Source organism: Podospora pseudopauciseta, chromosome 4, assembly GCF_035222475.1.
Source record: "Podospora pseudopauciseta strain CBS 411.78 chromosome 4, whole genome shotgun sequence".
In the NCBI taxonomy this organism is placed as follows: domain Eukaryota; kingdom Fungi; phylum Ascomycota; class Sordariomycetes; order Sordariales; family Podosporaceae; genus Podospora; species Podospora pseudopauciseta.
Window position 1 is genome coordinate 401951 of NC_085894.1, and position 14835 is coordinate 416785.

General features: G+C 48.8%; 5 protein-coding genes across 5 annotated transcripts; all 5 read right to left on the bottom strand.

Annotated features, from left to right (window-relative positions):
- Positions 1-1072: 1072 nt before the first annotated feature.
- QC763_401178 (uncharacterized protein) lies at positions 1073-1627 on the bottom strand (the record flags this gene model as incomplete). Its single annotated transcript, XM_062911738.1, has 3 exons — positions 1073-1229; positions 1290-1371; positions 1444-1627. 3 exons carry the CDS (start codon positions 1625-1627, stop codon positions 1073-1075), a joined length of 423 nt encoding a protein of 140 aa, XP_062765323.1.
- Positions 1628-7320: 5693 nt separating this feature from the next.
- HNWD1 (HET, NACHT and WD40-domain containing NOD-like receptor 1) lies at positions 7321-10502 on the bottom strand (the record flags this gene model as incomplete). Its single annotated transcript, XM_062911739.1, has 2 exons — positions 7321-8202; positions 8259-10502. The coding sequence occupies 2 exons, from the start codon at positions 10500-10502 to the stop codon at positions 7321-7323; spliced, it is 3126 nt and encodes a 1041-aa protein (XP_062765324.1).
- Positions 10503-10614: 112 nt separating this feature from the next.
- Positions 10615-10919, bottom strand: QC763_0061590 (uncharacterized protein; the record flags this gene model as incomplete). The annotated part of the gene is made up of 2 exons (XM_062905862.1): positions 10615-10659; positions 10773-10919. 2 exons carry the CDS (start codon positions 10917-10919, stop codon positions 10615-10617), a joined length of 192 nt encoding a protein of 63 aa, XP_062765325.1.
- Positions 10920-11724: 805 nt separating this feature from the next.
- QC763_401200 (uncharacterized protein) lies at positions 11725-12555 on the bottom strand (the record flags this gene model as incomplete). Its single annotated transcript, XM_062911740.1, has 1 exon — positions 11725-12555. The coding sequence occupies one exon, from the start codon at positions 12553-12555 to the stop codon at positions 11725-11727; it is 831 nt and encodes a 276-aa protein (XP_062765326.1).
- Positions 12556-13140: 585 nt separating this feature from the next.
- Positions 13141-13944, bottom strand: QC763_401205 (uncharacterized protein; the record flags this gene model as incomplete). Its single annotated transcript, XM_062911741.1, has 1 exon — positions 13141-13944. The coding sequence occupies one exon, from the start codon at positions 13942-13944 to the stop codon at positions 13141-13143; it is 804 nt and encodes a 267-aa protein (XP_062765327.1).
- Between the last annotated feature and the right edge of the window lie 891 nt (positions 13945-14835).

Sequence of the window (14835 nt, forward strand, 5' to 3'; positions counted from 1 at the left end):
CATACAGCCTACGTTTTCCAATGAACAACAGACAGAGTTGAAGACAAACTTCAAGAAGGTTGATACTGGGATATGGGGAAACAAGCCCATGACGTATCCATGTGTCTTGGTGTTGGTTACTAAACTTTGAATTATAGACCTCACACGAAACCGGAAAGACCACCACACGTTTGAGCCGTCTTTTACATGTCTTGGTACTGAATATCATGTGTATTGTAGGTAGACAGACAGACGGAGGTTTCCATCTGTTTGGTCGGTCTTACTCAAAGTTATCAAAGAGACCGATGTCTTGGTTTGTCACCCTTCATCCGTGGCGTAGCTGACAGATTCTCCAATACTTTTTGTCCTACAAACTAGAACCTTCCTACCTGTGTCTGGGTCTTATGTGCTGTCTCACAGCCTTGTGGCTCTGTGAGCTGGCGTCTGACAATGCGGCCCCCAATGATCTACAAATCACTGCATTTCGGCCCTTGGCATCCGGATCAACCACATCATGATGACCATTGAAGGAAGAACTCTGAAACATCATGTCATCAAAGCATTTGTTGATCTATAGTAAGGGACCTTAGCTGCAATTAAGGGACTGGAATGTTTGCTGTCAGCATGTCAAAATGAGCTCCTGGTGGAATGAAGATGTCGGGAACTTGTGGTTGTCGATCATGCACAAAGTCCTAGCAGAACGTGATATTGAGTGCTCACAAATCATCGCTTGGCTCCAATACCGCTTAGGATGTCTATTCTTCTCATGGATAGATGCGACTAACTCACAGTTATGCCAAGCACGAGAAGCGAAATCGCAGGTAAAAGTTGTCTTTACTGTCTGCCTCACCAAGCGAGGACTGGCTGACCTCTGCTAGCTATGTATGTTTTCTATCTACTAGACCAGATGTCCCCATACCACAGAAGTAAAGAACCCGCGCAGAGGTAAAATGAAGTGAAAAGAATGACCGTCCAAAAGGCGTACTGTGAACCGCCAGATCTCCCAAGAAAAAAACATCTCCGAAATTCTGAACCATGAATTGAATGTGACCGGTTGCCGATCACCAACAGAGCTAGCTGAGCGCAACCCACGTTAGGCCTCGATCTCAGTGGCGTTCTCGGCCTCGGCAGCGCGGAACTGCTTGCGGTTGCAGCGCCAGGAGCTGATGCGGTCGTTCCAGAAACCGTTGCCGTCGTTAAGCTTGGCATCCTCCTGGTTGCTGTAGCTAGCGCCCTGGCAGTCGTAATGCCTGAGACCATGTCAGTTGCCTAGAATAGTCAATGGGTTCTGGGGATCGAGATGAACTTACTCATACCACACGCACTGGAAGCGACCCTTGTCCTGGTTGCGGATGGCGCTGATGGAGTTGTCCCAGTCGCCGGGGATACCAACTAGAGAGATAGTCTATGAGTATCATATACTTGGGGGGCATGTGGGTCGTCGAAAATGGGAAAGGAGCTTACTGCACTGGCCTGCAAGACCTTCGAGGAGGCGGCACGGCTGGCCCCAGTTGGTGTTCTGGCAAGCCCAGACATAGGCAGTGTCGTCGAGAGCGACAACGGTGTCGCTGTCGACGGCCGCGGGAGCAGCAGAGACAAAGACGCCGCCGAGGGCGAGAAGAGTGACGAGGGCCTTGATGCTGAACATTTTGACAAGAGTGGTGAGGACAAGTGATAGTTGTCTGGAGGCGGTTTCTTGAGTTAATGGAAGAGGTCTGCTGTCTTGCTGATGTCCGAAACTGGTGAAGAACTTGAATCTTGTTACCGGGCCAGATGGCCGCCTCTTATACTTTTCCCGCTCTCTCCTTCGTCTTCAACAACTCGCCGAGTATAGTATTCTCCTCTCTAACTTCCAACCGCATCCAATCATGCCATCTGCTCACCAAGACCCTTCAACCTTCACCGAACGGTTACTTTACATGTATCACTCCGTGCTTGTGATTCGTTGAACGTGTTGGGTGCTCCGTGAGTAGCAACATGCGATCCAACCTCCCGCCTTAGTCATGAGACTTTGTTTACAAGAAAATTCTCCTCATCCGAGCAGTCACCACCAGACACTCGTATCGTGAATCATGAAACCATTTTGGGCTAGCCTATAATATGGACCTGCTTCGCTTCAATCTCTATGCTGGATACTCGTTGGTACGAACCGGATGTGCTTGGGATTCTACACCCTTCCCGCTGCGGCTCGGTCCTCAACGCGAGTGACATGCCTGCACCACCTGCAGTTCACCATCTGCAGTTGGCGATCATGGGTTACATCCCGACAGTTTCCGGGGATTTTTCGCTGCTTATAAACATGACATTGAACTAAAAGCATTGTATGATCTACCTAACTCAACAACCAACAGCCACGTTGGTAAGCTTAGACAAATTGTCTCCACTGCATGGAATGGGAATAAAACGGACAAGATAAAGTTTCCGGCAGCATCTTGAGTCTGTTTTGGGAAATTCGTCTATGTCTATGAAGTGTAAAGAGGGAAGGTGACAATCAGGATGCAGGGTAACGGGGCTGAATTGTCTCACCATTGGTGTTGAGCTGGCATGGCAAGGTTCCAGCGGCTCAGCTGACAGGGTAAAAACGCCCACCAATCCAATTTAACAATAGAAATAAATCTTAATGAGAAAGATCACTGCATGTCGGGTACTTTCACCTTGAGAAGTCATCGCCATGGAAGCTGACCGACGCTGTTTATCACCCAACACGTGTAGAGATATATAGCACCCGGCCTACCCTGTGGGTAGGATGCCCCTTGGTTCTACAACACGCGTATAGCATAGCCTCAATCAACTTGACATCCGTTGGCTGCTACTCCCCTTGCTGTCCAGGGCACAGGCCATGGATGAACCCCTGAGACATTACCTTCCTCAACAAGATGAGGCTAGAGGCGGTCTGCATCTCATCAGTAATGAAGCCCCGCGGTGACGATAGGATCGCAGCATCCAATTTTAGTATCATGTTATGACCTGTTGTTAAACAGAGGCTGACACGTAAGAAGGCTTAACTGGTTTACGTCCCGAACGTAATGATGTAGGAAGATGATAAGAAGTTAATCTACATGTTATTGTGGGCGTATTGTTGTTCATAACGATACATAACCAATGTTGCGGACTCTCCATCACCGATACACGGAGACTGCCTGGCACCTACCCCACTCCTTCAATAAAGCCGTTTGCAGGTATTCATTGCCTGTTTCCTTTCTCGTTAAACATTGTACCGTAGAATTTCTCGTGGAGTGATTGGGCATGGGTTTACAGTGAACGGCCACTTTTGGACTTGTTGGTCACATCATGCGTGCCGGGAGCTCCATGAGACGTTGCTCACTTAGCGACCATATCGGCTTCTTTGCGGTCAAAGAACAGGGTCAAGGGTGCCTTGCTAGTCTAGACTAAAGTTTATTAGATAGCGTAGGGGTCAAGGAAGGCCCGATCAAGCTCCATTGTCCCGAATACCGATGCCAATGATTGCTTTGGCTTCCCCAAATACATGTGGTAAGAAGTGAAAGCCTTCCAGGCCTGTTTCTTTTCAATTTCCTTTGGAGCTTTCTCATCCTACGTTGGGGATCTGTTCTCTCGCCAACACTCGCCTGATGTCGCGGGAAGACAGACCAGTGTAATATATCCGTCTTCTCATTAATTGCTACAGTCTTGTGGGATGCGTCTAGCTAATATTGCTTGCACTAATGGTATATACCTATGTGATCCAGCAGGTTTATGCGTTTATACTTGATATCATACTTGTGTTAAAGTGGTGTGAAAACAATGGGGGTAGATGCAAGATGATACTGAACACCAATGGTCGAGCCCTTGCTCAATATGTACCTACCTACCTAGGAACAACCTTATTCTTGGCACTCCCGGTTGCCACTTACAAAACCAAAGGTTTAGTTGTCGGACCACACCTTTTGTCAAGCATCCCACAGCTTGATCCTCCAGCAGAGGATCTGTTCCTGCTGGCTTGGGGAGAGTGCCAGTTCATTTCCTTGTTCACGAGCGAACGATACGGGTGATAAGTTCTTCCACTGACTTCATCGTATCTCATTTCCTGTGTTCTGGAACCGATTGGAAACAGATGGCATGGAGGTTTGTTTGAAGACATGCTGCTGGAAGCCATGATATTGGATGTAGAGAAGAGCGGTGTAACACCACAAACTCAGGCGACTGAGAGAGATTCCCAGTCCTGTACCGATTATAGGTCGTGATCATCACAATCAACAGGAAGGTGAGGCTGCATGCAGATTCTAGGCCCGTCCAATCGATAATCAAAAGCCAGTTCGCCATGCAGCTACGACTTTTGAGAGGAATTCTAGGGGAGCATTACTATTTTTCAAGGGGGTCCATTACAGTTTTTTCTAGGGGGGCGTTAGCGCCCATGGGGTTAGGGTTATATATAACCCTGACTTGCCTTCTAAATCATTAACCACATTATTAACCACATTAACGCTCACACCCTTGTAATTGAGGCTTTTGCGGAAGGCCTTGTAATTGAAGCCCTGGCAATTGAAGTTCTTGGTAAGGTATTGTGAAGTTAAAGGCCTGCATCGGCGCGTGGGCATCGGGCATCAACACCACGGCAGTACATTAACCACAATACATCCAAATATAAATATACACTGCAATTTGTACGGGAAAAAATACAGTGTAATATTGGCGACAATGGAAATAAACGGGTGTAATGGGAAAGGTGCGTTGTAGTAGAGGGGGTAATGCGCCCCCAGAAAAAGGGCGATGCCCCCCCTAGAATTTCTCACTTTTAAAGTCTCGTCCTCCCGCCATTACTTACAATCCGACTTTTCCTGGTGTTGGCCCATTCTCAAACTACACCCGATGTGTCCTGGATTACCATGACTGGCGTTTCAGCTCTGCTGGGGTCAAACCCCCAAAACTATAGCTTTATTTTAGATGGTCCGGGAGACATAGAAAAGATGACCGAAGTTGTCACCGATCTTGCAACCGACCGACCTTTCACCCAGCACTTGAATGACAAGTTTGGCACGCTCTCTGCACCTCTATCATCGATCCAGTCCTCAAATCAAGCCTCGCACGATCCGCAACCCTCCTCACCGAGAAAGGAATTTATCTCATCTACAAATGCTCGCCCGTCTTCCAAAAGCTCATCCACGGCATCGCCGAAACTTCGTTAAACAAACCAATTTTCGGTGCCACAGCGGTCAAATATGTGTCGAGGATCTTCCGGAGCTATGCTGTCGCAAATGCTGGCGTGTGGACGGTGGTGAGTGGTTGGTGTCTGTTTAAGTATTAGGGTGGTGTATAGTTAGGAGCAGCACCACTGCCTCTTCCACCCTACCCCCCTGTCAATTTCAGCTTGGAAAAAATGTTTTTAATTTCGAAATGTCCAAATTAACTAGCTTAAGTTCGAATACCTAGTTTGCAAATCAAGGTAAAGGCCTAGTTGAATCGTCATATAAACCAACGTACTGCTTGTCTTAACTACAGTTCCGTTTTATATTTATTATCATTCCTACTCCGTTCTATCCTAAAAAGAGTGTGTCGGTCCTCCTGATGCTATTTACATAGGAAAAAACCGTGCCTGAAGCCGGGTAAAAAACCTATATCGGTAACAAATAGGAAACAGTTGTTGAAAAAGCTAAATAGTTACAAAATAAGGAAAGGTCCCCATAAGGCCTTAAGCACTAGGTGTCATCGACTTCCGCTCCGGCCGCCGCTTCCACCTCTTCCTCCCCTATTAATATATCCTCCTGCTTAAATTCCAGGTTTCTCGCTAAGCTATATTCCATTAAGCGGCCGGAACCTATTAACTAGCCCAGAACCTTTTCTAGCAGCCTTCGGTTCCGAGACTCTATACCTTATAGTACGAGGCTAAAATCTCGGTGCGTGCGGATAGTATTTATTAGTTAGGCTCTAGGCTTCGGTAATACTAGGCACTATATAACGAGGTGCTCGACTGTTTTACGGCCTTCTTCGTAAGTATAATAGGGAGTGCCTAGGCCTGGGACTTGCCGCTTAAATAGGAAGTCCCGTAGACCTATTGCTCCTGTACGAGCCTGGAGTAGTAGAGAGCTTTGGGCTTTAGTTAAATCCTTGTGTCTCTTTAGGGTTTTGTTTATGAAAAATATTTTTGGTGGTCCTTTATCCGCTATCCTGGTAGGTCGGCCCTCGACCTGCTTTCTCCAACGGTTTTCCTATGCTTGGTAGAGTGCTGCTTCTGTCGTGGGTATTGGGGTCTCTCCTCGGTTCTCTCCCTGTGTCTCTCCCTGGCTCTTACTTTGGCTCTGGTGCTGGCTGATCCACTGGTTAATGGTAATGACAGCTCTCTTAATAACCGTGGGTTCCTGCGGGTGGATGGGTCTTCGGCCTAGCCTCCGTTTTTGAAAGCATTGGTATATCCTATTGCACGCTTTTTAGACGAGCTGCCCTAGTGGGTCCTTTAATGCATCTGGTCCTTACCCACTATGCAAGGACGAGTTCTATAGCCGGGCTTCAAAGTCTACCAGTCTCTCGTTAAGGTATAGGTCCAGTGGTGGCACCTAGGTTTCGGTTTCCAAGTTTCTAATTAGTGTAACCTTGTATACTCCGGCCACTATCCTGAGGCTGCTAGTCTGGGCCTTCGCCAGCCTCTTCGCCAGACCCCGTGGTTGACCTCCAGTTAGAATGGGTATATATTAGTTAGCAGCTCCATAAGCTATGGCGCTTCTGATGCACTTGGTATTAGGATAGCTAATCTTATACCCGGCAGCTCTCTGTGTTAGCTCGTTAATGTTGGGTAGCTCTAGCAAGTCAAATGATGTCGGCTGGGAAGTTACGAAGATTTTTATAATGTCCTTACATAAGCTATACTCCGTTATTAAAGGAGGAACTGTCATCTTGATTACCTTTTTTGAAGAACTTCCCTGAAAGGCCACGTCGCCCATTTATAAAGGAATAACTTCATACGTTTTACTACTAGTCTGGCGCTCGGCTTTCTTTCTCCAAGTAACGTAGTCTAAGAAATATGTAATAACCTCTATGCTATTTCCTTAAGATATAATGACCTCGTGATTTAGTTAAAAAGTATCATTATACGTAAGAAGTTTGCTCCGTACGACCGAAAAATGCTTATTATAGCGCTTAAAATTACATTAGGCTAACTAACTCGGTCTCGAGTTATTCGAGCGGGCCATAACTTTATAACTTATCTATAAGGTATTGTAGAGCTACCTGTCTTTAGGACGAAATAGGGTACTTAAATTAATAAAAGAGGCGGGATTTAGAAGGATTAAGGCTAATATAACGGGCTATAAATTAAAAATAACCCTAACACCCCTCCTATATTACGCTATAATAGAATAAATAGAGAGAGATAAAGAATAAGAAATTAGCTTAGCTGTCTGTCGTGAACGTTATAATTAGGACACGTCCAGAAGAACAGCCAATAGCAACCGTTGTTGCCGCTATAGCTGAAGATTGTGGCCGATATTCCAGAGGAAGCCATAGCCAGTTTTCTAAGCCCCTCTTAATCCACCTTTTATCCAAGCCTATTCCATAGCCTATTCTATTAACTTGGTAATGTGGGGGGTTAGCATCGTCTAATCCGGATACAATTAGCTTCGTGTTAAGGGAAGACGCTACCGAGCAGACAGAATCGCTATAGCCCTCGACCGTCTGCGTACATGATCCCGTGGCCGCATCCCAAATCTTGATGGTACTGTCGTCTGATCCTGACGCAACCCACTTCGAATCGGGCGAGAATGCTACCGAGTTGACGGGATAACGATGGCCCTTGAGCGTCTGCGTACATGATCCCGTGGCCGCATCCCAAATCTTGATGGTACCGTCGTCTGATCCTGACGCAACCCACTTCGAATCGGGCGAGAACGCTACCGAGTAGACGGGATAGCGATGGCCCTCGAGCGTCTGCGTACATGATTCCGTAGCCGCATCCCAGATCTTGATGGTACCGTCGTCTGATCCTGACGCAACCCACTTCGAATCGGGCGAGAACGCTACCGACTTGACCGAACTGCTATGGCCCTCGAGCGTCTGCCGGCACGCATTCCAATTATCCGCTATAATTGGCCTCGAAGTAATCCACTTCCGTTCTTCATGCGTAAATAGGCCTCTTGTTATACTTCGGGCGGGGCTGAACATAAGTGCTGAAGCGTATACCTGAAGAGGATAATTCTCAATAACCCATCTCCAGTATAACACGAATCGACGCATATCAGCGACAATGCTTGGTAATTGAGACCTAATCGACCTGTGCTAATCTCCTGTTAGAACCACTTAATGACATGATACTATTATCGGGTAGAGCCTACCTGAAGAATGCTTTCGAGGTTTGCCATTGAAAGTACCCCCTGGGACATGCTCTTACAAAGTGAAAGTGCTTCAAGCCAGTGGAGGTAGTGCTGTCTCAGAAAGCCATCGACGATACCACCATCTTGGAAAACATCTGGGTGTTTGCTATCATCGCTCGCCTGCCAGTCACAGAGATGATCAACCCAGTAGATACAAGCATAGCGTGCTGCGGCCAGCGGGTCTGGATCGGGTAGCTTGGCGTCGTCGATGGAGGATCCCGGAGCGCCAAGGCTGTAGATGTCGCGTCGTAATGTTCCGGACATAACGTGTAGCGATCGCAAGAAGACGGTATGGTGTATGTCTTTTATCCCGGAGCGAAAAACCCCATGAGCTGCTTCTCTCAGCAAGAAATCCTTTGCGGATTGGTGGACGAAATAGATAGTGGTTTCTCGAAGGGTCAAAAAAGAGCCGCAGAGTCCTACTATCTCTGTCATGAATTCCAGTTCGTCGGAGATGCCCTCGGGTATATCCACGAAGACCGCTAGCTCTTGTATCGTGATAGGCCGGTAAGTAATGGAGAGGACCGCTAGAACTTGTTTACACAGATCCGGCTCATCCGAGCGGCGAACCTGATCTATCATTCGTTGGTAGAGAGAATTGAGACCAGGTGGAAACGTGTTCAACTTGGTGAGAACCCTCGATCGTGAAATATTCGTCAGTTCTTCACAGACCAAAGCCACCCAGAGGAATGTGTCGTTTGCGTTGCGGGTCAAGTGGTGTTGAACAGCGTTCTTTGTTCTATCATCGTACCTCTTTAGCCGCGCTAGTTCATCCATCTTATGCTGAATATATGTGCTGACAGCGGAGGAGATAGACTCTTCGTTTAACTCAAGACTGAGCCTTATCTTCTTTTCCGCGGCTTCTAGGCTCTCCTCGATGTTCGGCCAGTTGCGACTAGAGACGACCCACTTGACGCAACGAAACGTAGATGATATCCCGACGATAAATTTGAGAAGTCTTGGTAAGTCACCCATGCATTCATCCAGAGCGTCGATGACCAGGTAGGTTGGGTTCAAGTTCGGGTCTCCTAGCATCCCCCCCAAAATATCCGAGAGGACGAACCACGCATTTGCGTCAGAGAGCGATTGAGCATTGTCCGTGTATTTGCGTATGTGGGAGATGAGACGTGGCTGCTGGTGGGCAAGAAGGTAGATCAAGCTGCGTAACACGGCAATGGCGTTATTGATGCGCGAGTCGGTAGCTTGACAGAAGAAATAGGCCAAGTTGCGACAGTGCCCCTCTGCAACAATAGCACCCTCCAGCTCGTTGATGATGCCGCAGAGCAACATAGTCTTGCCCTTGCCGGGATCTCCTTTAATCCAGAGAAGGCGGCTCTCTGACTGGTCATGCCAACCGCGGAAGTCGGGGGTGTCGAAAACCCAGCGGTACGCGTCATCAAGCAACCCACCCTTTGCCTCCTCGATGCGCTTCTTATCAAGGCGCGGGTCGGTAGAATGCAGACAAGAGAGATAGCGATTATGCTTACTAATTTCCTCTCGCAGCCGCTCAAATGCTCTTTCTTCTCCTTCGCCGTATAGAAGCCGCATTTGTACGTTAAAGATACCGAATAGACAGTAAGCCCTGTCTTCTTCGCGCGTCGTGCTGCGGTGTTTAATCCACGACATACGTACGTCAAAGCTGAAATCGGACAATTTGTCGGCTTGGAGAGCTCGTAGAGGAATGCCAGTTGTGTTGTGAATATGCTGTGCGAGAGAATTCTTATCTCCTAGGCGCTTGCAGTCTTCGGAGAAGAATTCAACAACTTTTGGCGCAATAAGCTCTTGGAGGGTCCACCCACGAGTGAACCATCTGGATTTCCGAAAAGCTAATTCCCAACCGGGGTTGCTGTCGGCGTCCTGTTGGTAGGTTGAGACGTCTGTGAGATAGACATAGCATTTGGCCGCATTGCGGTACCATCGGAACATGGAGTTGAGAGCCTCCTGAAACTCATCGCAGTCGGATTTATTGATGCAGCATGTGTCGATCCAGAAGAATTTCAGTCCATCACGCCCGGCTTGGTCTCCGCAAAACTGGATCTTAGAGTAGCCTCTTTTGTTCTTGCGTGTACCGTCCGTTACATCCTCAAAGCTGACCTCTTCGTCGCCCCATGTGTGCGAAAGTATCGCATACGGTGGGACCTGGTTGTCGGGAATGTCACCCGTCAAACTGACATCGCCGGTATCATTGCGTTCCAGGAGGCGCATTGTCGAAAAACCGCCCAGCTCAGCTCTCGTAGCATAGAGAATAGGTCATGCAAGGTTTTGCGAGGCTTCTTTGGCTGCCTCACGTGTTTAGCGGTGGAAACACGAATATGCCTTAGGCCTTTGCAGTCAAAAAGGAATCTGTTGTCTGCCTGTATGACTATTCGACAGCGGGAAAAGCCGAGCAGGTGCGTGGGAGACGGACGGAACTAGTAGGCTCAACAAATCAGTAGCTGAAACCAGAATAAGCTCTCAGACATAGACAAGAGTTACTTGCCCCGAGTGATTGTTGAGAAACGTAGTGCAAAACTTGGTAGGTTCGATTGTTGCTGTTTCCAAAGGTCGACAACCCCGCACATCGGGCATTTTGCTGACATTGGCGCCCAAGCGGTTGGCGTCAACTGCGCATACTGGAAGCATCGTGATTGGCGTTGCTCTGCTGGCGTGCATGAAGATGTCCCTTTGGTGGCCGTCGTTTTGCCCCATCGTTTCGTTCTCTTACACCTCAGCTTCTCAACCCCCTACCGCCGGTATCCCGAAAGTCGTCCAGATCTTACATAATTATAGCATATCGCCCCGATATCAAAGATCCCAAGACCCGAGATTTGTGGCTAGGCCAGAGGGAGCAAACGACTATATACCTGAGGTGAGGGCCTGGGCTGTGCCGCAGTGATGAGCCAAGTCCAGCACAAACGCGCACGGACATCCAAACGTGATCCAGTCTTTCAGCTGAATCCTTAGCAAAACGCATTCCTTGCGATAGCACACATATGATCTTGATTCGGCTTCGAAGATCGGAGTAGTAAATATCCAGATATACAAAGAGTTATGCTTCATCATCATTCCGCCTGAGAGCCTGAAAATACACGCTCGATGTACCGAAGTACCTATATTTGCTACAGCCCGTTTTATTTTCGATTTTTATTTTCTGTCGGCGCTTACATGCTTCAGGTTTATTGGAGGACTGAGGTGTGAATGTAGAAGATCGGGAGAGAAATCTTCCTCAGTTTTTGGCAGTATGTCTTCCGAAATCTGCATCGGATTTCCCTGGAAATGACAGCCTGGGTGTGCTTTCTTCGGGGATAAATAGGTACGCAAAGACGTGCCTGGCAAAGTGGCTTACGGCGACAGGGAGAAGGTATGATGGAAATTATTGATATTGTAGAGTCACTTATGTAGTAGTCAGTATGTCTCGGTACCTATCTTAGGTAGTAACCACTATCCCTTATTTCTCAATCAACCCCGTAAACTCAAGCCTCTCCTTCGAGCACGGCTGGAGCAGCTCCTTCAAGACCGGGATCCACCACTCCTCATGCGAGTGACAAAGCTTCATGGCAAAGGCATACTCAGCATACTCTGGATAAAAGCCACTCCTTTCCCAGTCGATAATACCAGTTATTTGGCCATCCTTAACCATGATATTCCTCGGTGTCAGATCTCCATGCGTCAGAACAAAATTCCCAGACGAAGCGCGGCGTTCCTTTTCCACAAATCTCTTCCATTTCCACTTAGTGAGTGCATTCCCGTTCACCCGGGCGAGACACCACTCATCGAATTGCTCCTCGCTGTCAAACGGCCCCAGCTTGGTGGTGCCAATCGAGTCGTAGAGGTTCTGGGCTGGTTGCCGATCCAAGCGACCAATGAAGGGTTGTTTGCAGGCGCGCATGCGGGTAAGTTGGGTGCGCAGTTGCTCTTTGATACTCGATTGTTCGCCGGGAGTCAAGTCATGCCAGGCCTGATCAAGGCTAACGCCAGGAACCAGCTCGCTAACCATCACACGGGCGAGAAGTCTGTGGGCGATCACGTCGTAGACGCCACGGACGTTGGGAGCTAGGATACCATTGGTAGCAGCGTATTGCATCATGTCAGCCTCGGAACGATCAAATCCCTTTGGAGGCTTGACTTTAACGGCTAGAGCTACACCGGATGGGGTGGTGGTTTTGATGACGCGGTTGCCGAAAAAGTTGTAGATTTCGTTTCCCTTGACTGCGTCCACGTAGCCCATCGTTTTGAGATTGGGCAGCTCATCTTTGGGGTCGACTGTTGGCTTGGCCATATTTTCGGGTTTATTAGGGAGTTACAATGAGAGAGATAACGTGGAGTATTTGGTGATCGAAGACAATGTATGTTTTGGTTCACTCTTTTATGGTTGTTGGGTTGCATTTATGGAGCAGTCGTTGTCGTTGGCTGTTGGTTTGTTTCACGACATCGCTCCTTCCCCACATTTTTCTGCTGGGCCACACACTAGGTAGGGTAAGGGTTATGGCGCAGTGCATCGCCAGTCTTCGCCCTAGGCCTCTTCGCCGTAATACTACCTGCCGCTTACTAGCGACGATATGACGGTTGAACGAGAGAGGATATTTATGTTGTGTCTCAAGCACGCCTCCACGTTCCCAACAAAAAAACAGTCAGGGCACAGATCCGATGTTTTGAACAAAGAATTGCTGTCAGCGCGCAGCGCAACAGACCATGTATTGATGTCTATCTAGTAGTCTGTGATTTCAAACCAACAGAGATCTTATGGCACGTGTATCCAACAAACAACCAAAATTCCAAACGCCATCTACCGCCGCTGCTAATTCTCCATGTCAAAGAACAACACCCCAACCAATCAAAGTGCCATTGCTTCTCCTGATACTACTCAGTTGATGGAAAAGCGACTGTTTGAGCGGCCGCTATCCCGTCGGCTCGGGCCGGGAGCCGGAGCCGGCGGAGGCGCAGCCCTGTGCCGCCCCATGGCGGTCGTCATCCTAGTCAGAGGCGTCGGGCGATCATCGCGAATATGACTGATGGCTTCAGCGGTGACATCCTCGGGCCACAGCTGATTCATATAAATGATGCTCTCCAAGCAGAAATGCTGGCAGTTATTGAAGAGCTGATGGTAATCGCCGCTGCGGTTGAAAACCTCTTCTGTGGCGCGCCTGACCTGCTGGTTGTTGACGATGGCGCCATTGATCGGGAATGCAGACCTGGCCCTGGTGTTTGTCAACACGTAGATTTCCTCGTTGACTGCGTAGTTTGTTTTGGCCTTGGTTCCGCTGGATCCACCAGGCAGGATGCTGATGTGGTACAGCCTGCCCTGCGGGCTCCCGTCCTCATCGGGAAGGAAGAGCCCCTGGTGCCCAGTAGTGTTGCTTCCCCACCCGACGCGGTGTAGCTGACGCCGAACTCTCATGTCAAGCTCAACGGAAGAGCTTCCACGCGAACCAGGCCTTGACGGCGCACGGGGTGCGGAGTCTCTAGAAGGAGGACGAGCCCCGTTAGAGTCTCTGGAGGGAGGGCGAGCAGCAGAGTCTCTTGAGGGAGGACGGGAACTGCTAGAAGGGGCCACAGAAGAGCCACGGCTGGCGGTACCGTGACTGGAAGCCGGCCGGCCGGAGCTGGTAGAGGGACGGGGTGCCTGAGCCTGAGAGTGGGTGGAAGAGCTGGAAGAGCGACGAGACATGGTTATTGATGTTGGAAAAGGGGTTGGAGATAACGATGGGTAAGCGAGAGATAATGATAATGCGGGAGGCTTCGATCAACGATGCTGAATGTATGTTTGGGCTGGAGAAGGTCGGTTTCATTTTGGAGAGAGCAACGAGGTGTATTAATCAAGTTTTGATCCAGTAGATAGATACCTAAGGTAGCTGATCATCTGGACCACGAGACATTACCGAAGTGACCAACAGCCAGATCTGTAACAAGCCTGACCACATCTCGGCTCATAACACGACGCGTTGACCAACGGACAACCTAGACTGAGCATCACCATTCTCACGGCGTTGAGGATATTGGCCTAGACGGCAAGCCAACACGGTGACATTTGAATCCCTACGGTGGAGCCAGCAAGGCCAAACGCTTCTGTAAATAGTGCAACCAACCCCTTCTTCTTGGCTTGACCACTGCGGTGGACGGGGAACCAGACCCTGAACTGTGGAGTTCAAGGATCAGAATGCCCATCTTCACCAATGGCTGCCCATTTTATGACATTCTGAGGCCGGATGTGGCGTGGTGGCCCGTCGTATACGTATGAACGCCTTGCGGCGCGGAGACTGTGCCTCTCGGAAGGCCATAAGTTACCAGAATAGGCTCAGGATTTGGTTAGTAGCATTCGCTTATCGCCGAACTTTGGGGAATTACGCCTTGAGGTTGCCTATATCCATCAAAGCTGTTGGTCCTAAAGCCGATGTTGGTGTATCTATTCCTCCCCTGGCTCAATACCAAACATTGAACAGCAAGACTGACCGTGAAGATCAACGCCACTGTCCAGAGCTGTACGCCCCAAATTAGGTAGCTTTCCTGCTACGCTGTAGAAGAACATTGGCTTAATTGCTGCCCCTTGCATCATTCATCT